At 45.4% G+C, this 22,886-nt stretch overlaps 1 protein-coding gene across 1 annotated transcript; it reads left to right on the top strand.

Moving 5' to 3' along the window:
• The first annotated feature begins 2,401 nt into the window (after positions 1 to 2,401).
• S1PR1 (sphingosine-1-phosphate receptor 1) lies at positions 2,402 to 6,398 on the top strand. The gene is made up of 2 exons (XM_068406187.1): positions 2,402 to 2,465; positions 3,664 to 6,398. The coding sequence occupies exon 2, from the start codon at positions 3,796 to 3,798 to the stop codon at positions 4,933 to 4,935; it is 1,140 nt and encodes a 379-aa protein (XP_068262288.1). The 5' UTR covers positions 2,402 to 2,465; positions 3,664 to 3,795; the 3' UTR covers positions 4,936 to 6,398.
• Positions 6,399 to 22,886: the final 16,488 nt, after the last annotated feature.

The following is a 22,886-nucleotide window of genomic DNA, read 5'->3' as shown; positions in this document are numbered from 1 at the left end:
TCCTCCCATTCGACTGAGACCTGCATTCTGGTTATTTCTGAAATGGTGCATCAATAACATTGTGTTGTCCTTTCTCCTTATTCTGACTGTAGGCAATTCCAGAGCTGAGTTCTCAAAGGGTCTATATATACCCTGGATTTCTGTGGTGTATTTCATAGAAGTAGAAGCTTCCTTAACACTGGACCTGGCAGCTGGGGAGGTACTGAGAAAAGAGTTCTTGTTCTGTTGGCGGGGATGGAGTACAACCCTGGTGTAAATCACCTCACTAAACGCTTACCGGTGTATTTTTGGTAGAGTTGGCTGGACCAACCTGAATTTACTTCTGTTTGTATTTCAACCCTTGTAAGCAGGCTACAACCTGTGCAGTGGAGCCACATTAACCTATCATCTCTGAGGTTTTAGGCAGCGTTCAGTGCAAATCCAGCTGATCTGGCTTCATTTGCCTAAGAATTAAGCTGTATTTCAGTTTCTTTGCTGGGATGTCAAGAGGGCTATAAATGTGTGTGCTCATCTAATTTTAATGATGCTTTTTGTGATACAAATCCCTAGCTGTCTGGAGTGGAAGTGAAATTGCACAGGTATTTTACAGAGCCTCTGACAAGTAATTTGTTGGATGTCACCTCTCTTGAGTTGGAGCCCTCTCAGTTGGTTAACCAATAACCTAAACATGAAAGCCTGTACATCTGACTACTGAAACCCTGAGTCATTCTATCCTTTAATTAAAGCATGTTCCTTTAACATGTTCCTCTTGCTTAAAATTATGCGAGAATTATTTCCTAGAGGAAAATGCCCAATGAATTTAGTATTTTCTATAAATCGGCTAAATAAGGGGGAAAGCTTGAAATATCTAGGGTATGTCAGGCAGTTGCAGGGGATGCATATGTCAACCTCAAGCATGATTTATCTTACATGCCTTTTCTGACAGTTGTAATTTAACGGCTGTATTTTCCTCCAGGCTCTCAGGAGGCTAAACATCTTTTCAAGTTTCTAGCTTTGTGGTGTAAATGTCTGTTTGCCAGTGTAAGTTATCTGAGTCATTCTGGGAGAGGCGTGGAGCAATTGAAGCATGACTATTAGCATAAATAAGAGGGACTCCCTTCCTGAGGGTAGAGTTACTCTTACCATCTTTCAGAGGAAAGCTGCTTCCCTGTAACAACTGCTACTGCTAATTCACTGCTGCGATGCTATGAACTAAAAGACCTAATATATTGAGCTCTGGTCCATTGTGATATTCTTTTGCATTTCAATTTGAAGTGGAGTTAAAGAGAACAGAGCAAGGAAGGAAGAGGAAAATTTCTGCAGTAAGCGTTAACAGTAGATTACTGCCAGAGTTCGCATTTCACATACACTGAGGTGGTTTTTCTTTTAGAAGTTTGAAGAGAGAAGGAATTCTAAAACCTAAACTCATTTTTTCTTTCTCAGTGCCTATGTAATAGCACTCTTACCACTGTAAGTAGTTGTCGTTGCCAATTTTGTTTTAAAAAATGAATTTAAAACTTACCTACATGTTTGAAAATATGAAGAAATCTTACACGATCCTCTGAACATTCAAAGACCTATTTTGCACGTGGAAACACCAACACATGGTGATGAAGAGATCCCCCATGCACCAGGGCTGAGGTCTGCCTCCCCCGCCCCGTGCTGGCTGGCACCCTGCCTTGCCCATGTGGCTGGTGCACGCTCAGGAGGGGCTGCTGGGGAGTTACCCAGTGCCGCAGGAGGCTGCAGGCCACAAGCGAGGGTGACACCCTGCACGACTGCTCCGGCAGCCGCTGGGCCTGCCAGGACAAAACCACAGCTCTGCACAGCCCCGGCTTGGTAAAGTAGGAAAGGGAAGAGCCTCTTCCAGGTATTTCCTTAACTATTGCTTATAACGTCCCCCACGAGCGAGGACTGAGGTGGCACAGGGGATGCTGCCTTTGGCCCTATCCCTGCTGTGCCGACTCAGAGAGGGATGAAAGCCCGGCGGCCCGCGGGGCCAGCGCCGTGCCGGCAGCGGGAGGCGGCGGCGGCCGGGGCAGGGACGGCTGGAGCCCGGGCAGGGACGGCTGGAGCCCGGGCAGGGCGAGTGGGACCCGCGGGAACTCCTCGTCTCACGCCTTCCTGGGCTTTCCTCTTCGGCCTCTCTTTCTTCCCTCGGCCCGTGGGGTTTGTAAGGGCGCCGGCACAGCAGCGCTGCGGCTTCTCCCCTCCCTCGCGGCGGGCGGCGGGCAGGGCCGCGGCGGGACGGGACGGGGCGGGGCGGAGGGCCCGGCCGCCGGCGGGGCGGGGTGTGCGGGTCCCTCGCACCACCCGCCCGCGGCCGCCAGCAGGGAGGAGTTAGAGGGAATAATCGGAAAGGGGGTGGGGAGCAGCCCCTGCACGAACGCTAAAACCACCGAGCCCCCGGCCCGCCCGCTGGAGCTGCTCCGCGGGCGCGCAAGATGCGCAGGACCGATGTGGGCTCCGCGCCGCGCTTGAGCGAGGTAAGGCTTGGGGGGCCGCGCACCGCCCCGCGGGGCCGCCCCCGTGGAGCGTGGGGCCGCCGCGAAGTCCCAGCGCCGCGGCTCGCCTCGCGGCGCGTCCCCCGGCGCTCCCGAAACAAAAGAAGCGAGGGGGCGGCCCGGGACCCGCCGTGCCCGGCCTGGGACCGCGTCCGGCGGGGGCAGTGCAAGGTGCGGGACAGGAGCGGTGCGGGGGCAGTGCGAGGTGCGGGACAGGAGCGGTGCGGACTGGAGCCCGGGACCAGAGCGGGGAGCTTTGCCCACTGGCCTCGCACCACCTGCCTTTCCCCGCTTAGCCTGTAATTTAACAACTCTGCATGTTCTTTCCTTGTGTGATTTCACATCTTTAATTCTCTGTAAATGTCCACTAGAAACTGTTTATATGTAAAGGGACTTTCCCTCTATATCTGTATTCCTTAACGGTGCCCATTTCAAAAGCTTGCAATGCTAAGTATTCAAGTGCAAGGTATTTTTTTGCCATTCTTTGTTTTAGCCCCACGGAATGGGCTTGCTATCTAGCTTATTTACATATTTTTCTTGATTTTCTAAACTTTTTACCGCTCGGGGTTTTGTAAAGCATGTTCTTACTTTTATTTAGCAAGGGCACCCCTTTCCTGTTTACAGCTTTGAGATGATCTCTTGCTTATATATACCTCAGTGAATTCACCGCTGTCCGAGATGGCATCAGTAAATTGCATAACTGCCCCTTTCCAAAACCTATTCAGGCTTTATTAATGGAGGAGAATACAGGTCTCCTGTCAAGTAACTTCTGTGCAGGCTTTCGTGCATTTGCAGTTAAATCAAATCAAGCCCGTTCCCTTTCTAAATCTCTGCTGTTGTATTACAAGGTGTGTTTCCTAATGGAGAAAAAGAGTAGAACTTATTGCTGGGGAGCTTTGAGATCTTTCGCCTTGGAAGAAGTCCCGTAATGTGGTCCTTGCCCACTCCAGTTTACCTGTTCAGCGCTGCCTGACAGAACTTTTTTTATATTAGCTTTACCTATTGAATACACCTAACCATCTTTTAAATGTGTTTTAACAGTTGAATGAAACTGATTCCTGTGTCACCTTTGTGACTCTGATGTACAATTAACCTAGCAGATTATCTCAAACCGTTTATCATTTGTTACACTGTTTGCCTGCCTCCTTTTAACTCTGGGCTTTGTGCCTCTTGTTCTCAGGGCTGCGGTTTCTGAGGGCGTGCAGCAGTGCCGGGCAGGCTGCGGGGCCGAGGAGCTGCGGGGCCGCCACCGGCTTTGCGCTCGGCGTCACTGTCCAGTGGCCGCGGGGGGAGCGGCGCCCAGCTGGGCACCATGAGCGCCGGCACCACCGCCCCGCTGAAGGTTGTCAGCAACCTCGCCAACACTGATGTCAACTATGTCATTAAAGAGCATTATAATTACACGGGAAAGCTAAACGAGAATGCGGACAGTGGAATAAAAGTGACGTCGGTGGTTTTTATCGTCATTTGCTGCTTTATAATCTTAGAGAACATTTTTGTCTTGCTCACCATCTGGAAAACCAAGAAGTTTCACAGACCCATGTACTATTTCATTGGGAACTTGGCTCTTTCGGACTTGCTGGCTGGTGTGGCTTACACTGCCAACCTCCTGCTATCTGGACACAAAACCTACAGCCTCACCCCCTCCCAGTGGTTTGTAAGAGAAGGCAGCATGTTTGTTGCCTTGTCAGCCTCTGTGTTCAGCCTGTTGGCCATTGCCATCGAGAGATACATCACCATGTTGAAGATGAAACTCCACAATGGCAGCAACAGCTTCCGCTCCTTCTTGCTGATCAGTGCTTGCTGGGTTATCTCCGTGATACTCGGGGGACTCCCCATCATGGGCTGGAACTGCATCAGCCTCTTGTTCAACTGCTCCACCGTGCTGCCTCTCTACCACAAGCATTATATTCTGTTTTGTACCACCGTTTTCACTGGCCTTTTGCTATCTATTGTTGTCCTCTATTGCAGGATCTACTCCATGGTGAGGACTAGGAGCCGCAGGCTGACATTTCGGAAAAACGTTACCAAAGCTACTAGGAGCTCAGAAAAGTCACTAGCGTTGCTCAAGACAGTGATCATAGTCCTGAGTGCCTTCATTGCCTGCTGGGCTCCCTTGTTCATCCTGCTTTTACTGGATGTGGGCTGTAAAGTGAAGACCTGCCCAATCCTCTATAAAGCAGAGTATTTCTTAGTACTGGCTGTGCTCAATTCAGCCACGAACCCTATTATCTACACCTTGACAAACAAAGAGATGCGGAGGGCTTTCATCAAGATTCTGTGCTGCTGCAAATGTCCCCCAGCAGATTCTGGGACCAAATTCAAGAGGCCGATCATTGGAGGGATGGAGTTCAGCCGGAGTAAGTCTGACAACTCCTCCCACCCACAGAAGGAGGAAGGCGACCATCCTGAAACTATCATGTCTTCGGGCAATGTTACCTCATCTTCTTAGGAGTAACCATGGCGGGGTATTCCAGAGCCTTCCTCTGAAACCGGGGAGCTGAGACGCCTCCTGCTCACGGCCGCAGCGTTGGGCTAAGTGAGCAAGTAGCATTAGTTCTAACGAGGCAAACGGTGCACTTGCGAGGCTGGAGTTCAAGAAATGGGACAGACTGTTCTGGCTTGAAAACCTTTTTCCCTGGAGCATGTTTTGTCTTTGCACTGAGGCAGCTCAGGATTGTCAGGCGCATTCATATCATGAAATCTCCTTAGTAACTCTGAAAGACTGATGCCTTGGTGAAATGATGCCTGGTGTGTGTGAAAGAAAGAGAGAGGGGGAGGAGGGAGAGGGAGAATGAATCTTTTTTTTTTTTTTTCCCCTGTGAGAAGAATGTGAAGTTATTTCTCCTTTACTTGCAGCAAACCACTGACACAAAGATCTTTCTGTACTGAGTTTAGTGGTGGCTCTGGTGTAGTTGGTCAGAAGTGTTTGTTTAGCACATAACAAGGAAAGAGATCACCCAGCTCTAACTTAGACCACGTACAACCATAATTTGGCATCACTTTCCAGAGTTTTTAGTTAAGTCATAAGGTTTTATTTGCAGAGTCCAGAGCTGTTGGGGTTTTATTTAGCTAGATCATAGCTGTGAATTTTTGCTCAGTCCGTATTCCATTTGAAGACCATGAGCCAGACTGTGCAGGTGCTTTCACCTGTACAATTCTATTGACTGCATCAGATTTTATGGAGTAGCTCAGAGCAGCATTTGGCCCCATACGTTGATTGCCTTGTTATTCTATAGCATTAAATAAACTGCATTATCATGACAAATGCAAGGTAGAACTAAAGGCCATTTCTCTTTAAGATGACTGAAAGTAAGTAATAGTATAAGATACTATTGACAACAGCAGGATTTTTGCCTAAGTAAGAAGAGTTAAAAACTGAGCGAACATTTCAGTGTCAGGTTCATAGTCTTTCCAAAGGTAAAGATCAGTCAGAAAATCTGAAAAGAGTATCTTGAGTTTCAGAAAAATAAAAGGAAAGTTGAAGTGAAATGACTGTAGATAAATGCACTTCCATAACAAAATGCAATACATTTGGCACATTTTATTAATGTTTATATTTTCAGCAAAGATGTCTGTATTTTATCAGTTCATGGAAGAAGTACCTGTCATTAAATTGAATGTATTTGTTTTACAGCATCATTTTTACTCGTCTATTTTTCTAACCTGTGCTAATGGGGTTGAATGTGTACAATGTAAATATGTTAATAAGATGCAGGAGTCTTCATGCACCTAGAGTATTACTATAACAAAAGTGGTATATCTGGGATAGCTGAGAGCAATTGACTGATTTACAGTTATTGGCTGTTCCTAGAAGTGGTATTTTGTAAAGAAAATTTATTGCCTTTGTAGTAAAATTTCCAGTGCAATTAAACTGTTTTTTTTCTCATTTAAAAAATAGTATTTAAAATGTTTCTGACTTTTATTGTTCAATTTGCACATAGCTTTTTTGACTTCTAAACATTAATAAACTGATTTTTTTAAAGATTCTGTTACCGGATTACTAGCAGTTTTGTACTATTGTGGGGGTTTCATGCCCCCCATGTGTAGTTTCTTGTTGACAGAAGTCAGTGAAAGAATTCCTTGATTTCAGTATATGCTGGGATTAAGCCAATTCTGTGGGGACATAAGATGCATAATGCCACTTACAGGATCATATAAAATACAAAACGAACGCTAGAATATAATTTTTCATCAGCATGTGCTATATCGATGAAATGCCATTAGAAGAATCTCTACAGTAGCGATTCTCCTCCAACAGCCAATGAAGTACAAACAGAAGAAGAAACAGATGCCTGCCAGTTTTGCCATGACTGCCTAGAGTAGAATAAATGAAATAATTCATTTATATCACTAATATAATTTGTAAGTTTAATTCTTAGCATATTGCAAACATCAAGGAAGGTTATGAAATGTAGAATGGTGGCCTCAGCTACATAACCACTGCAGCTCCGTTGGGTCCACCAGCAAAGACCGTGGCAACGTAGTTGAATAGGTACTGTGTTACTTCTTCCAAAGGCTTGACTTCCATTTCCTCTCTTGTGGCCGTTCCCTCTCAGTGTTACTTTTAAGTTCCATGGAACTCGTACAGGATGCAGTTGGAGTGTGAAGATAAACCTCACCTTCTCGTACTGTATGTCATCGCCGGGCAAGGTTTACTGTGGGAAACGAGAGCCTACTCACTGAGGAAGGCTCTGGGTCATAACCTCACTTCCTGAAGGAAATTCCAATAATGCTCCAAAGACAAAAGAGTGGAAACAGGCTGGAATTTCTCTCCATCTGTCTGCCTGTACGGAAGGAATGATTTCATGTGTGCTCACTTCCTAGGTTTTTAATTAGTGACCTGAGCAGGGCTGGAAAAAATGTCAAATCTGTATTTGCGCACAAGATAAAGTCTCTTGGCTCAGGCCTTCATTTGGGCAGGGATGGTTTATGCCGGGTGCTGACAGTCATGAGGGAAAGCTCTGTTTTGTCCCAGGGATAAAGTCACTTCTGTGCAGAGCACCAAAAGTATATAAACAATGAAAGTCCAAGTTAAGCCCTCAACATGCTACCAGTGAGGCATGTACGGGGATGTCTGAATTTGTAGGGGTGTTTTTATCGGAAGGATGAGGGCCCTTCTGCTCTTCAAGCCTTATGGGCACTAAGGTTGTTCATCCCATGTGGGTCTGAGATCCCGTGACAGGGGACGAGCTATGTCACAGCATGGCTGTGTCACTGGCCCCTCTGCGTATTTGTAGCCCACAGGTGAGTCACTTCCCTTCGCTTTGCCTTTGTTTCTGTATCCCTGCCTTATCTATCTCGTCTAATTGCACTGTGGGCCGTTGTGGAAAATGACCGTTTCCCCCTATGGAGGTGACTGTGTGATGGAAGCCCAGTTTTGGTAGGGAACTCAAACTCCTACGTAATTCACGCAATAAAATAAACGCAAACACCAGAGTGTGGCACTGGGCCATGGGAAGCATTTCCTATGCTCTTGATCAAGATGACTGAAATCTGTTTCCTCCATAGACAGTCCACATCTATGCATGTAGACAAGATTCAGTCAGGGAACAATAACTGTAATAAAATAATAACAATAATAAAAGTAAGGGTTCCTGCTGGGGAAAAAAAAAACAAGACAGGCCATTTGTACTGCTCTTCACTTCCTATGGGGGAACTCTGCAGCTCCTTGGCCACAGGCACCCAATACGTACACCAGCAGACTAGGCCAGATGTGTAGTGCAGAGTTTCGAAGTGTTCAATGTAGATAGCACCCTTACCACGCCCCCGGCTGTCTTCTGTACACACCAAAAGGGTGTGCAGCTTTGTCCTGTTGTTGGCCATGTGACAAACGGGCAGAGAAGATGAACTGAGAACTGGAACGGTGCATTATACCAAATGTCTATGTGAAATAAAATAGCCTGAATTCTCCTGGCCCTTTGATTTACATTCTTTTTCCTAGCTGTTCTTCCAGCGTAAGGAATAGACCAGGGATGGAAAATGATCATAAAATCTGTCTGTTGCTCCCCTGGCAACTCCCTACCTCGGTATATCTGTGTGAAACCCAGGTACAGCAGGTTGTACATTGGGCAACGGAGGGGCTGCAGCCGGAACCAACACTAGGGGACATAAAAACACTGTTATCCATCCTTTTCTTGCTCATCAACTAAGAAATATAGGGATTGCCCAATTGTAACATTTCCTAATTCCTAGTTTGGCCTGGAGGATCTCAGTATTGATTGTGTTTTGTATGGGCTGAGGCATTATCAGATGTTGTAAAAAGGGTCAGATTGACAAAGCATCCAAAAATGTGGATATGGAGACCAGAGCTATGTAACCTACTCAGCTCTGAAATGCTGGAAATTTCCCCAGGACAGGCTTTGTCATTTATGGGGTTCTAAAATTCCCCAGGAAAACATCTATTGTATTTCAGTAATTCCCCATACTGTTTTTCTTGGAAAACGAAATGAATCCAACTACAACTGAACCTTCAAGGATTTAACAAACCAACCAACAAACAAAAAAATCCATCTAAATTCAGTTCCTGTAATCTGCTTTCACAAACTTTTCTAATCCCATTTTTGCATATACAGATGGAAAGAGTTTACTCACTCTCTGTCATCTAATTTATTCTGATAGAACCTTATTTCTTTTTACACAGTCTGCAAGAATCGCATTGGGTCAAAAAATCTCCCTTCACTTATTACTCTATGCACAGGATTTTCTATGATTATCAACAGTAATCAAATTCACTCTGCACACAGGAGCTAGATATAAGAACGTGTGGTATAGCTAACTTGTTCTAGTACAAGTTTTCTGCTGAAATAAGTGTCTAGAGAGATCTGAAACTCAAGCATCTAATATAAATTCAAATATTTTAAAAAAATGTTTTGGGGGGAAGTTGGGAACATAATTAGCGTAGACTTATGTGATCCATTGAAGAGAATGACAATGTTAAGGACCTTCTCCCCTGCAGGAACAGGGTGACACATTCATTGTGTCTACCCTGCTCATCCACAAATTCTGAAAGACATTGTGTCAAAGCAGCAGTTTCCAAACAAAACCCCCCAAAGCAAAGGCCAGATCTCTTACCCTACTGAAAAATCTTAAACCGGAGTGAAGCGGGAACCATTTCCTTGCACTCGGACCTTCCGCGCTACCTTCACGGGACAGAAAGGCAGGAAATCCCATCAGCCACACCCAGGAATGCTCCAGCATGGAAAAGTCCTAATAAAGCAGAGCTGACAAAGCTCCGTCAACCCTCTGTGAACCTTCCACCGAGCCTGGTTTAGTAGTCGCATAATAGAAACCTGATACAAAGGCCAGTGTTTATTTTGAGCTTATGTGAATGATTGCTTGGAGAAGATCCGTATTTAAATACATGGTACAATAACTATACATCAAAAGGTCTCATCGGAAATGCATGGGACCAAAGCCACATTAAATATTAGCATGTGTATGTAGCATTTGCAGTGTTTATCCAGAATCGCTCTTCTCAGCTAGAAGTGGGCTCAAAATACAGACTGAATAATTTTTGATAACTGATGAACACAGGCTAGAGGGAAATCACTGAATAAATACTGGGTTAAAATTATCTGCTAGGTTCCATGAAATCATCGATGAAAGCAGTGTCACTACCTGGGAAAAATCTGTGGTTGACAGCTGACACTGCTGCTGCTGACCTGAGCTGTCTGCTAAAGGTAGTTTTGCTCTCTTAAGCATAGGTACACTTGGCATAAGCCAAGACTTCTTGACTCAGCAGGACACTGGTATAAATTGCTGGAGTACTGTCTCAGACAAGTTCTTGTCCATATGAGCACCTACAGTTGTATAATGTGAAGGTGGGGACGTGAATTGCTATAAGCAATAGAAATATAATTGACATGGTTACAGAGAAAGTGCAATAACAATTTTCATGATGTGAAAATTTGATTTGGCACAAGACTTTGATTGGGAGTGTACAGGACAACAATTTGGGATTGGTAGGGGGATTGGACTACAGTCTGATATTTTCCACTCGAAATGAAGGGAAGGAATCGTCTCTGGTAATACAGACACACAGCTGAGGATTTTCACTTGTGAACTCTATCCTTAGATCTGCAATTCTTTCCTGACCAACTCTGGGCAAGGTCTCATGAATTCTCACCTTCCCACAAAGAGAGAGGGAAAGAGAGAGAAAATATATACACAAGGATGTTTACAAGTGAATATTTTGAATTTTGTGGTACTACTCAAAGAGCTGGTATCTGTGGCATTTTGAATATGGGAGACGGTCTGCCAGGTCACTTATTGCCCAGCTACTTGCAATATTTCCTTGTGCTTTGATGAGCTGGACGCTGCTGCATCACAGTTACTTTAAGATGGGAGTAAAAAAAAAAAAGTTTCTAGTAATATCTGCAACTCTGTCCTCATGGTTGGAAGAAGAATTGAGATCTTGGCTGAAAAACACATTCTGAAGAGGTGCTGTTATTGAAAAACAACTCACCAAGGTCTACATTATTATCTTTCTCACTTTCAGGGAAGACACAACTATGGTCTAACGATTTCTTCTAATCTGGTGACCATTCAGATGCCTGGTGCACCAGGAATACATGTGAGCTATTTCCCAAACACCAGGCACTTGCAGATGTTTTTCGTTTCCATCACAACTCCCACTTCTGCTGCTGGTTCAGGCTCAAGATAAGAAATTGCTTGTAGCTGGTGTGTAGTTTCTCTCTCTGATCAAGGTTATTTGATCAATGCACCTTTTGAACAAATCCTTTACATTGGCACAGAGACCTTACTTCAAAGCAGCCTACAACTACAAAAAGTGTTAACAACATTTTTTTTTTCCCTGGTCTTAGAAATTCAATACATTTTGCATGTTATCATCTGTCTTACCGTTTTTATATGTCATATAGCAAATGTTTCTTCAGGAAATCTTTATATTAACTTTCATCTCAGAGGCTGTCTATTTCCCATGCGAAAGTGGCTGTATTTTATTTTTCTCATAAATAACATAGGTGTGAGGGGGAGGAACTTGTCTGCATAATTGAAGTAATCATGAAGGAATACTGCATCTTTTAACTTGAAATGGTTCTTCAGTGCGAGTGGTTCTAGTCAGGATACAGGGTGAAGTTTTGCTTTTCACTAAACTTACTGAAAAATGCAGAGGCATTAAAGAGGGTTCAGAGGACAACAAAGCAAGGCACTTTAATAGGATGAACTGACATAAAAGGCTCAGTGAGCAAAGCCTTTTCCCACTAGAGAAACGAGAATGGGGAAACACAATACTCAGCCTAGCAGCTAGGCTATGGAAGTGTGCTGGGTGATACAGAAAGAAAACTTTTTAAAGCTCCAGACAAAAAGCAGGCTCTGCCTATAGAAACCAGAACCAGTTAAAACATGTAAAGTATTTCAGATTAGAATTCACCTGAATTTTGATGTTTGAAGACTCAAACTACCTTAGCATTTTAGAATACAATTAAGGGGCTATTTTTCTTTTTATTTCTTTTAAGAAGGATGACTCCTGTATCCGAACACGAGATCCTTCCTGCGGCCCCCGAGCTCACACCCCACCACCTCCCGCCTCGGAACGAACCGTCCGTGGCCGGGCGCCTGCCCGCTGCGGGGGCCCCTGGGGAGAGCGCGGGTCTCGGCGCCCTCCCCCCCCCCCCCACCTTCGCGGAGCGAGGGCCCTCAGCCGTCAGAAAGATGAGGAGTGGCTCCGAGCTGCTTATTGTGAGGCGCAAACCACCCGCTCTTCCTCCGCGGGCCCTTTTCGAGGCCACCGAAACCGCTCCCGCTGCCCTGGCCCCCGGCCCCCTTCCTGTGTGCTGTCCCTGCGCTTCCCCCAGGTTTTCCTGCCGGCCCGGCACGGCTCTTCCTGCGCCGCCTTTCGCTGCCCCTCCGCTTCCCTCCCGCCGTGTGCTGTCCGGCTTTGCAGCCGGGGCCGAGCTGGCCGGGCAGCGGCCACCCCTGCAGCCGGGACGGGCGGACAGCCCCGCGGGTCCCACACGGCCGGCAACCCCGCGGGGGGGGGGGCAGCCCCGAGCTCACCGGGCGCGGCAGCGGGGGAACAATAACAACAACAAAACCCCAAACCAACAAAAAAAAGAAAACCCTGAAAAAGACTTTTATCTTGGTAATAAGTAAATGAATAAAAAGCGCGTGCCGTAACGGGGCGGGAGGTTTAAAGCGCGAAGCAGCAGCGGCGGGGGCGGGTGTCGCGCCTCGCTGCCCGCCGGCGGGCCGCCGCGCCCCCGCCCGCGCCTCACAGACCCCCGCTGGCGTTCGCAGCCCTTGAAACGTTAAAGCAGCGTCTCAGAAGGCGTGAGGTGCCGCTTACCCCCACGAATGCTGGTTTAATGGGTGTTAAGCCTGAAACTTAAAGGTGAGAATTTAAGTGCAGCAGCTGTGAAGTAGGCCAGGCCTTCACAGGGTCGGCATTTTTGTTGGGAAGTACTTAAGCACTTCGGTTTACTGCTGACTGTTTCCCCGGGAGCACCGAATCACCCACCTTAAAGCTGACAGAGCCTTTAAAGCGCGGTGGGGAAAGGCGGGCTCGGGGGACAGGTGTGTCCTGGGGAGCAGCCGAGGCCCAGTCACAGCTCCCGGTGGGAGCTCCTCAGGCGGCCGCAGGCTGCGGCCCCTCCCGCCCCCGGGCGCCTCCCGCTCCACCTGGCACCTTCTCCCGATACAAACGAGCAACCCTGGGTGAGCTTTTGGGGCTGTGTGAAAGCAACCAGAAGTATTGGTTTGTGTTTTTTTTTTTTTTCTTTTTTTTTGGCAGAAGTCTTGGGTTGTCTATGAAGGGATTTTTGTTGAAATCTCTATTTTGATTTGCACTTAGCCGAAGCAGCACTGACTGTGCAGGCGGCTGTACGAGGCGGTATGGCTGAGGGCCTGCCAGGGAGAGCCCCCAAACCTGCCACGCTCCGGGTGTAGCTCAGCATGGGGCTGCCGGGAGGGGGGCTGGAGCTGAGGAAGCCTCTGCCTGAGGGGCAGGGCAGTCAGGCAGGAAACCTGCGCCCCTGAGGTGGTCAGGAGGGAGAGCAGGTAGGGCTGAGGGCCCAGCACAGGGAGGTTGGGTGAGGTGGGGCAGTGTCCCTTGGGTGTTGTGTCCAGGAGGAAGGAGGACCTTGGGTCTAGCTTGATTTCTCCCCTCAGAGTATGGGGGCTGTGGTGGCTGTGTGGGAATGGTGTAGACCTACAGTAGTTGTGGTGTGTTTGTGTGCTCGTGTAAGTATGTATGGCTGCAAGATACTTCCCCTGCTGAAGTGTGGCGAGGGTAGATGGTGCTATGTGAAATTAAAGCCCAAGCTAACAAAGTCTGGGTAGCTGGAGTTTAATTACAAAATACACAAAGCACAAGTGCAAAAGCTGTGGCACAGATCATAGACAAAGTGCTTATTTCAGTCTTGCCTTTACTGTAGTCCTCCAAACTTACTCGAGTATTGTCTGTTATCCTGGCTGTGGGCAGCCTTTCGAGAACATATTATTAAAGAGACAGAACAGGTCGGCACCACCCCAGCTTGACACCTTGGGAATTATGATAAGAATTAATGCTTATTCAGGTAGAGGAACCAGCTTTCTCACTCAGGTTATCAAGCAGCATTCACACTAGCTTCTGTTGATCTTGTGTGCATTTGCACAGATACTTTGTTGATAAAATAACCAGAGTTTTGATCTTTCTTCCTGAAGACGTTTCCTTGGGACTTGTTCATTTCATTGAAGTGTTTATTTGCAGGGATAGAAGGGACTGCAAACAAGCAAATCCACTCAGGTACACTAGAGAAAGCATACGTATTCCTAGAGATCACGCTTCTCGTCCTGTTTGGCATGTCCCTGCATGAAATGAGGTTAGCATGGCTCTGAACCACACTTGACTTCAGAGCGAAGTGGAACAAATAGCAAAGAGTTTTTAGCTGTGTTTAAAGGCATTTTGATATGTGTCACTTGCAGCCTTAGCCTTGTGTGTGGCCTCTACTCTTTCTGTTATGGGAAATCAACTTAATAAAACTTCTCCTTCCCGTCTAAATGAATGTCATTGTTATAATACAATGAGTCAGAAAAGAAACAATATTAACCACAAAATAATGGCAGTCTAACCACCAGCATGAGTTCTCCCCCCATCCATCAATCAACTGCAATGCCTTAACTGAGTTTCCTCATTGTGATCATAATCTGGCAATAACTTAATGAAACTGAAAGTGGAGGAGTTCCCACAAATCAAAAGTAGGATTTTCACTGATATAATTGCATGCATGAGACCTCCTATTCAGAGCCGGGGAACTGAAAAAAGCTTTTCACCTATGAGCATTGCCTGGATACATCAAGCAGGTCCATGTCTGCCTGGGCTTTGGAGGTAGTACAATGATGGCTTTAACATGTTCAGAGTTTTGATGACATAGTGAATGAAGCCTATGATATTTTATGTCTGATACATACTTTGCATTGAATTTAAAAAGCTTCCAAAACCTGCAGATTCAGGTAACACTGTAATCCCTACAATTTGTTGTGCTGTAGGAGTGGAAAGGATGTCAAAATATGAACTCCTTACATGAAGGCAGAAACAAACATGCCTTAGATTTCTGCTTGGTTCTATCCCAGGGTAACTGGCTGCTGAGCTGACTTTAGTCTGTGACTGTGACCCTCTTTAGCACAAGGCTTGCTGGCCTGGACGTATTCTATTTAAATTGACAGCCCTTAAACGCTGGTAATACTCTGCTGTTAGACTTGGAATTTTAGATGAAGGTGGAGGTAGTGGAGGACTCGGGCAAGCCCTGCAATTTAAATAAAGTTTTGCTCTAACAGAGATGGGCACAAACATAATTCATAAGGGATTCACGAACAGATTTCCCGTGTTGTCAGAATGATACTCAGGGGTTCAGTCGCACTCAAGGCAGGTTGTATGTTACTGCTGTGTCCATCACAAAGAAACGTCTGGCCTGTTTGACTAGTTGTGGTTGAGGTACAGCAGTTTCTGTCGCTGATGATACATGAGAGGAGAATGTAAACACTGTCAGCCATTTGCCTTTGAGTCCTGGTTCTGAATGGCTGTGTGTGCGTTTGCATTTGAGTTAAATGAGCATGACCTGGAGAGTGATTTAGGAAAAAGGCTTGGACTTGTGTCTGTCTTGATCCTAGCAATTTTTAAAATGCTGCCACAGTATCCTGTGAATTTATTAGGGTTCGCAGAGGTGAAGTTTGTGAGAACAAGTGAGATGAAAAGCAAAAGGAGACCAGAAGAACAGGCTGCCCTTCTTGTTTCCATTTGTTGCTACATGTTTCTGGAGGTTTGTGTTTGATTTTAATTTACCTTTCACATGGAAAGTATGTCAAGTGCAGACACATCTCTCTGCTTTGACCTGGTCATCTGAGCCTGAAAGCTGTACAGCTGGGTAACCACAAGGCAGCCTAAGGTAATGTACCATATTTTGTGTGGCTTATTAGTTTCAGCAGTGCTAACATGGCTAGCTGGTGTCTGGACTTGATCTGTCTTGCATCCTGCTAGCCCTAGATACTCTAATTTATCTGCCCCCAGGCATGCAGATGTACCCAGAACTGTTTTGATTGCAGTGACATTACTACAGTTCCGTTTGTGGTTGCTGTCTGTATTTCAAAAGAGAGCTTTTATATGTAAAGTGCTGGGAAGCTGAAATTACACTGTTTACTTGTCTTCTCTGAAGGAGGATGAAAATTCATGCTTTTTTGTCTCGCTTTTCTTAAGTGTTTTGTTGGTTGTTTCATTTGGTTTGTTTTTTTAAGCAGTTCAGGCATCATTCCCCATTACTCCTTGTTCAGTGGTCTGTCACTGGATCCTGCTGATTGGTTTCTAAAAGGCACGTTTGCTTAGTCTTTGTTATTAAACAACAGTTAATTAGCAATGGGACTATGAATGGAAAGCATCATAAAGCAGAAAGGAGATAGCAAGAGTTGTGCAGGGTTGATACTCAGTTAATGCAGATCCTATACTCAGATCAAATTTGTTTCTGGCAAAAGATGGTGGAAATTCTATCAAAGCTGTTAAAAGTTCAACCCACTTATACCAGACCTGCATCTGTCCTTCTCAGTGGTCACAGACTAATATATTGAGGCTGGCTCTGGGTCAGACCTTGAACTCTTGCTGTCAAGGAAGGATTTACCATCAGTTTGTGTGGGAGTGGTGAAAAATGAATGATCGTTGCACTTCTTAATTTTTCCTGTGCTGCTCCTTGCATGCTGGCTCAGTTGTTTCTCCCAGCATGAAAGGGAAATCCTGCAAAGTTGATCACGCCTCTGAGTTTCAGAACGACACTATGAGATGTTTAGAAAAACCAAACTTCAGCCCCACCCTGCCAGGCACGGTTGAATGTTTATTTGAGCAAACCCAGAAAGTCTGTATCAGCAGAAAATACACTGTTCTGTTCACTCATTCTTGAGAATCCAGAATAGTGCAAAACAAGTGAATGGCAGCTGCATGAGTGTTTATTTCGCTGTATGAAATGGAATTCATGTCATAGTCATAGAGGTATTTTGTGAAATAACATTTGCCCCAATTTAAGGTACAGAACATGCGCTGCAAATGGTGTGCTTCTTTCTCTGAAAGTAACAATTAAGTCCTGAGCTAATTCAGTCTCTGCTAACTCAGTTAACTTGCACAAAATCATAACCAGAAGAATGGGGGAATCGGGGGGGGCAGGGAGCTGCTGCGGAGGTCAAAGTTATGGGAGATCAGAAGAGAGAGCTGCTTGGTCAGGACAGGCTCTGAGGTAAACTTCCCATGTTATCCACACAGCTATCGAGTGCACTTCTCTGCAGAATTATGGGATTTTTTTCTAACAGACAAGTTATTGCATTTTACATATGAAACCAGGGTTTCTAAGAGGGTCTGGGTGATCAGTGCTATGATGTGCTGTTCCTTCCATATACCTTAAAAAAAAAAAAGTAGGAGTCTAGGGTGCTGACAACTCACAGCTTGTAGGAGATGAAACACTTAACCTAATAGTTTAGGAGGTGACGAGGTTTTCCTGTGGGTCGAGGTCATCTGCACCCTCTTTCTGTGCCAGATGGAATTTTTCTGTCTCAAGTCTTCACATATCACGTGAGTGATGGGAATATGCACTTAAATACATTTTAGTTTTCTTTAATCTCCAAGAAAGTGCTAGCATCTTTGTTTGAAACTCAGATTTTGGGGAAGATGATCCACTTCTGAGTCTGTTGAGTTTTTGCTCATTCTTAAACATAGGTGATTCCAGGAACTTGGCTACTATTTTACGTTCACTTTTTTGGAACCTGCCTCTGCCTTTCTTGATTCTGCCAGGCGTGGAAAGAGAAACGGCAGAAGTCCCTGAGAAATGAGTGTTCCCATGAGGTTGTAGGTTGTTTCCCATGACTGAACATAGGGGAAACACTGCTGGGAGTTCCATTAGGGATCTGTCAACATGATCTACAAACTTGTATTTTATGAAACTTGCAATATCACAAAAATCTTAGTGTTGCATAAAATCATGCAGATGACAGAAAAGTAATGTAATATATTGCTGTACCTTCATTCATAATGAGTATGTAACGTCAGCCTAGAAACATTTTTACCTTGTTTGTAAAGATCTTTGTGGGTGAAGACTTGCAAGTTCTTCAAGCCATCCATCCTAGCACTTTGCTATCCTTACCATTAAAATCCCTAAAATTCTCTTTAATGAGAATTAATGAGTATGTCCCCTTTTAACAAACAGTGATGAGAGTGTACAGGATTGTTCCAAACGTTGCAGACTTTTTCATCAGCTTATCAAAAGCTGTTGTAAGTGTCCAGGTGAATGAGAAATACTGATTACTTAATGGGGACAGTTTTCTAAGAAAAGCAGAAGAACTGTTCCTGACTGCATTTGGATTTGGGTACAGATGCTCTCTTAAAGGGTTGTCTGGTTCTTCTCGGTACTTGCTAGTGAAAACGTAGGAAATTCTGTGCTAGTACAAGTGAATCGTCTCTCTTGTTTGGTACTTTGCTTGCAGCCTGTCACCTGAAAAGATTTCAGAGAATTTGTTCCATCAGCTCAGCTTATGGCAACTTAGCAAACAGGAACTTTTACTGTCTTCGTTGTTCTATGCCCCAAAATCTAGTTTAAAACCACATTCCTCTGTGACTGCAGAGGGCAATGGAATGTGTTTTCCTACTGATGTGTGCTCTGTGCCTGCCCAGTGCAATCGTTTCAGCCACCCTCATCTTTGTTACGGCCTCCCTGACATCTCAGTGTCCCCACAGCAGCCAGGTTAGGGAGAGGGCTCCTCCAGGATCCAGCAACAGAGAGAGCCCTGGAAAGCCCCACTGCCTCGGGATCTTCCTGTTCCTCCCAACTTCACCACCTGCCTGTGCTCACCCTTCTAGTTGTTCTAGTCTGTTCTGCTTCTCATTTTCCCTTAAGTGCTTGCTTTGTAAGGCAGAGGAGAGCTGCCAGGCAGGGATCCTTACAGCATTGATTTGGGGGGAAAATAGAAGGGAAGGGCATTGCCATCCTGGAGAGGGGAAAATGGTCCTACCCCAAAAGTTCATTTTCCCATGAGCCTGAAACAGTTGCCAGTGGTCCTTGTCACATTGCTATTGTATCCCTGGTTTATCATCCCACACCTCCAGAGTTCTGTCTAGATGCAGTGTTTAGTTTGACCTTACTTTGATACCAACTGGCCAATTTATACACCCAGACAAAAAGAAGAGCTAAGTATTGAGCCTGTGATTGGGTAGTGTGTAATCGGGTAACCAGTGACCACTGGATTAATTAGTTCCCTTCCAAGTTAGTAACACTTACAGATCTTAGGTGCTTTGGTCATAGTGTCTCAAAGAAACCCTCGCCATGACAGCAGTGACGGGGCGAAGAGAGAAGGCTCAGCCTCCAGCGCGGCCCCGCCGGGCCGGGGCAGAGGCCCCGCTGCGCTGTCGGAGCGGGGGGATGCCGGAGCCAGGGGAGCCGCGCGGGAGCAGCAGCGTCCCAGTACTCCCCAGTACTCCCCAGTACACCCTGCCAGCTTCCAGCTGCGCATGAGAAAGGCGGCCGCGATCCCGGTGTCTTTAAACAAAGGCGCAGCCCCGTGGCACCGCGCTGGCCGGGGAGCCGGGGGCCGCCCCCGCCCCGGGCCGCCGGGGGCTGGCGGGACGCGGCGGCCATCTAGCGGCGGCGGCCCGGGCGGGGGGCGGCGGGGACTGCGCTCCTGCGCTGCCGGCTGGGCGCGGGGCTTTGAAACTCTTCCTTCTCCCGAGCCGTGTAATCGAGTACCGGTGATGCTACGGGCAAGGAATTATGCAGCGCAATGGCCTGGTCCCGTGTGGTGTTTTTGTGAAGAAAGCAGTGTGACACAAAATCAAATGTGTGCAGTGAAAGGATTTAAAACAGTTCGTATGTCATGAAATGTCATTGTTTGTAGGGGAAGCTTTCAGACTTCTGTTCCTGGACTTAGAGTATTTAACGTTTCTGTTAGTCTGACTATTCTGAACTAGTCAGGAAAAGAGGGAGATGTGAACAGAAGAGAGGATGCTGTTACCAGATTTTTATTTGTAAAGGCAATAGAAAAGTTGAGACAATAGTTTTTATAAATGATCTGTGGGGCTGTGAATGCAAATTTATTTCTAGATTTGTCAGAATGTGCCACTGAATCTCATCGGAGGCAATAGTTGTTCCAGATTCCTTGTGATTTTTATGGACACTCTGTGTATGGCACCTAGATGCAGGTACCATAACAGCAGTAAACTGTTAAAAATATAGATATCAACTCTATGCCTCTGCTAATGATATTTCTCAGTATTGCTATGGGCCACTGTCTTCCTTGAAAACAAGTAATGTTCCCATTGGAAACAGAGAGAAGTAGTGAAAGGGGCAATTGGTAGTGAAATTGTCTGAAATGAAATTTGTCAGCTTCATCTGCTGCACCACCACAAAAAACCCAACCTTAAGCTATGTAGAAAAGTGATCAACTATGAACAAGTTGCTTTTAAATGTTACTTAGATATACAAGTTCAATGAGATTTAACTGCATAGAAGGGTTCTTCTACTCTTGTTAAAAACAGGGAAAAAATAGACATTGAATTTTGTAGTGGATTAAAGTCAATTAACCTAATCTCCAAATTAGTAAGGGTGTAGGAGGCTGATTAAGTGAAAAAAACTCTTGTTGTTAACCTAATTACAGAACAAAGTCTTTTACATTGGAGAACAACCTAGAGAGAAAGATGCTAAAGGCAAACAATGAAGGAGAGCATTAAAGATGTTAGATCTTAATCAGTTTTGAGGAGACCAAAATGTAGCCAGTGCAGATATACAGCAGTACAAAATCGTATACACGGTATCTTTCTACCAGCAATCCAATTTCAAGGAATATTGACATGTAACGATCAAAACCAAAAAGGGTACACTAAAAAGCTAGCCTGGGAGTTTCACACAGACTAGCAATTATGCTGGTCTTGCTGTGTGATTCTGAACCTGTCTGAGCATCAGGTGGAAACTGTGACACTGGGTCAGTGTTAGTCCGTGCTAAGTCAAGGCTGACTGATGACTGGGGAGACTGCATCCATCTCTCCTCCGTCTCTCAGCCTCTCTGGCTCCATCCACACACAGAGGAGAACTGGAGGTATGCTGCCTACTGTGCCTCTGCAGAGCTTCCGGCCTACAAACAAGTTGCTACTGCTGCTTTCGTATGGATGTCCTGAAACTGTTGTCTGTCCCTCCTACTAGAAATTTTGGATAACACTGCAATACTTATAGCCAGTACCTGAGAAACATAAGACTTCACTGTCCTGACATCCTCTAGGAGGAGAGTAGATACTATTTTCTCCGAGACCTTCTGTATGTACACTCTTTGCTCTTTTAAAACCTATTTACATAACAATCCTTGATCTGTACAGCTTCTCTTCCCTGTGTGCTGAAACATGGAAACTTGCACAAATAGAGGATGTTGAAGGTCATAGGATGAAATTGAAAAGTGGAAGTTTAAGCTGAACACCAGGAAAAATATCTTTCCAGTGAAAAGTATTCTGTAGTGAGTCCAGCCTCCCCATGGGAATAGTGGAAGCTCCATCCACCAGAGTATTTAAAACTAGTGTAAAAGTCAAATAAATACACAGTTAGAACAGTTTTGACTTGGCAATAAAATAGAACAGATGGCTTAGCAGATATCATCCATCCCTAATACCTATGGTTTTGTCCGTAAGATGTTAAGTCTCTGGAAATATCCTGCACAGGGTTTGTGTCAGCTGAAGCTGTATAAGCCATTACAAAAATCCATATCCCTCTGGGTTTTATTTAATTTTCCTTTTAGAACAGCAGTAACGGTTACAGTACAGGGTATACACTGGAGATCAGTAACTGGCTGGGATTAATGATGCTTGGTTGTATGCTGTGCCATTAGTTTTCGTCAGCTGATCATGAATTGAAAGGGTATGACTTCTGCCTCAGTCACTATTACTTAAAAGAAAATTCTCCTTTCTTCTCCTCTTGGACGCAATCAGCCTGTAAACCTCATATACTCACTTTGGTCCAAAATTGTCTAGTCATAGGCTGGATGCCTGTTGTGATTTATTTGTATAATTTGATTGGCCCAGACATCCTTGGCAATAGCTTAGAAATGTACTGCTATAATAAACAGTCTTATAAAGTATTTCACAGCGTTGTCCTAAAGGAATAAATCCCCACTAGACCCCAAATCTTCTGCTGACCCTCACCCACCAGTCATGTCCTGCCTGGGTGCAGAGAAAGAGATGGGGTTTGCATTGCGTCCTGATGGTTAAATACATTTACATTGTTATAGGCTAAAAAAGGGGGGAAGCTCCCCAAAGGCGAGGAGCTCTGCTGCAGGATGTCTCACTTGTGCGCAGTGCTCCTTCTGTGCAGAGGGTGTGTGTGCCTGTAGCATTAACGTGCGCAGACGGACGCGCAGGTGGTGCTGCTGATTTGTGTATCGTAAAGCCTGCAGTATCAAAAGATTCAGTAGAGGGTTTTGCTGCTCTGAAACAGTTGTTAACCTGAAATGTTTAATTTTGTTAGTGTTCATTTTTATGGCAAGATTTTAAACCCTTACACTGGAAGTTGACCTAGTAGTGAAAGTAATGATAATATGGAATGCTTTTGCAAAATGCACGTATGTTTTCATGCGTCTTATACTGTTATCAAGTATTGTGCATAATAAAGGACATAATAAAGGCTACCTGGATGTAATGTTAAAGTTGTAAAGCCAAACACTCAAGAAGTCAGAAAGCCCAGAGTACCCCTTGCACCACAGGGGACCCTTGTCTTTGACAAGTGACTCCTGGGAAGTCCCACCTCGGGTGTTGTCAGCCTTGTCTGTAGGCTGGTGTGTTTATGGTTTCATTGCCTGGTATGAAGTGCTGGAACGTGCTCAGTGGGAGAGACTCCTCAGATAATTAATCTCTCAAAGTCCATTAAATTTTTACTGAACTAGCATTGGTTAAGATCCTGGGAG

The sequence above is a fragment of the Nyctibius grandis genome, chromosome 8, assembly GCF_013368605.1.
Source record: "Nyctibius grandis isolate bNycGra1 chromosome 8, bNycGra1.pri, whole genome shotgun sequence".
Taxonomy (NCBI): domain Eukaryota; kingdom Metazoa; phylum Chordata; class Aves; order Nyctibiiformes; family Nyctibiidae; genus Nyctibius; species Nyctibius grandis.
This window is presented reverse-complemented; position numbering and strand designations above follow the sequence as displayed.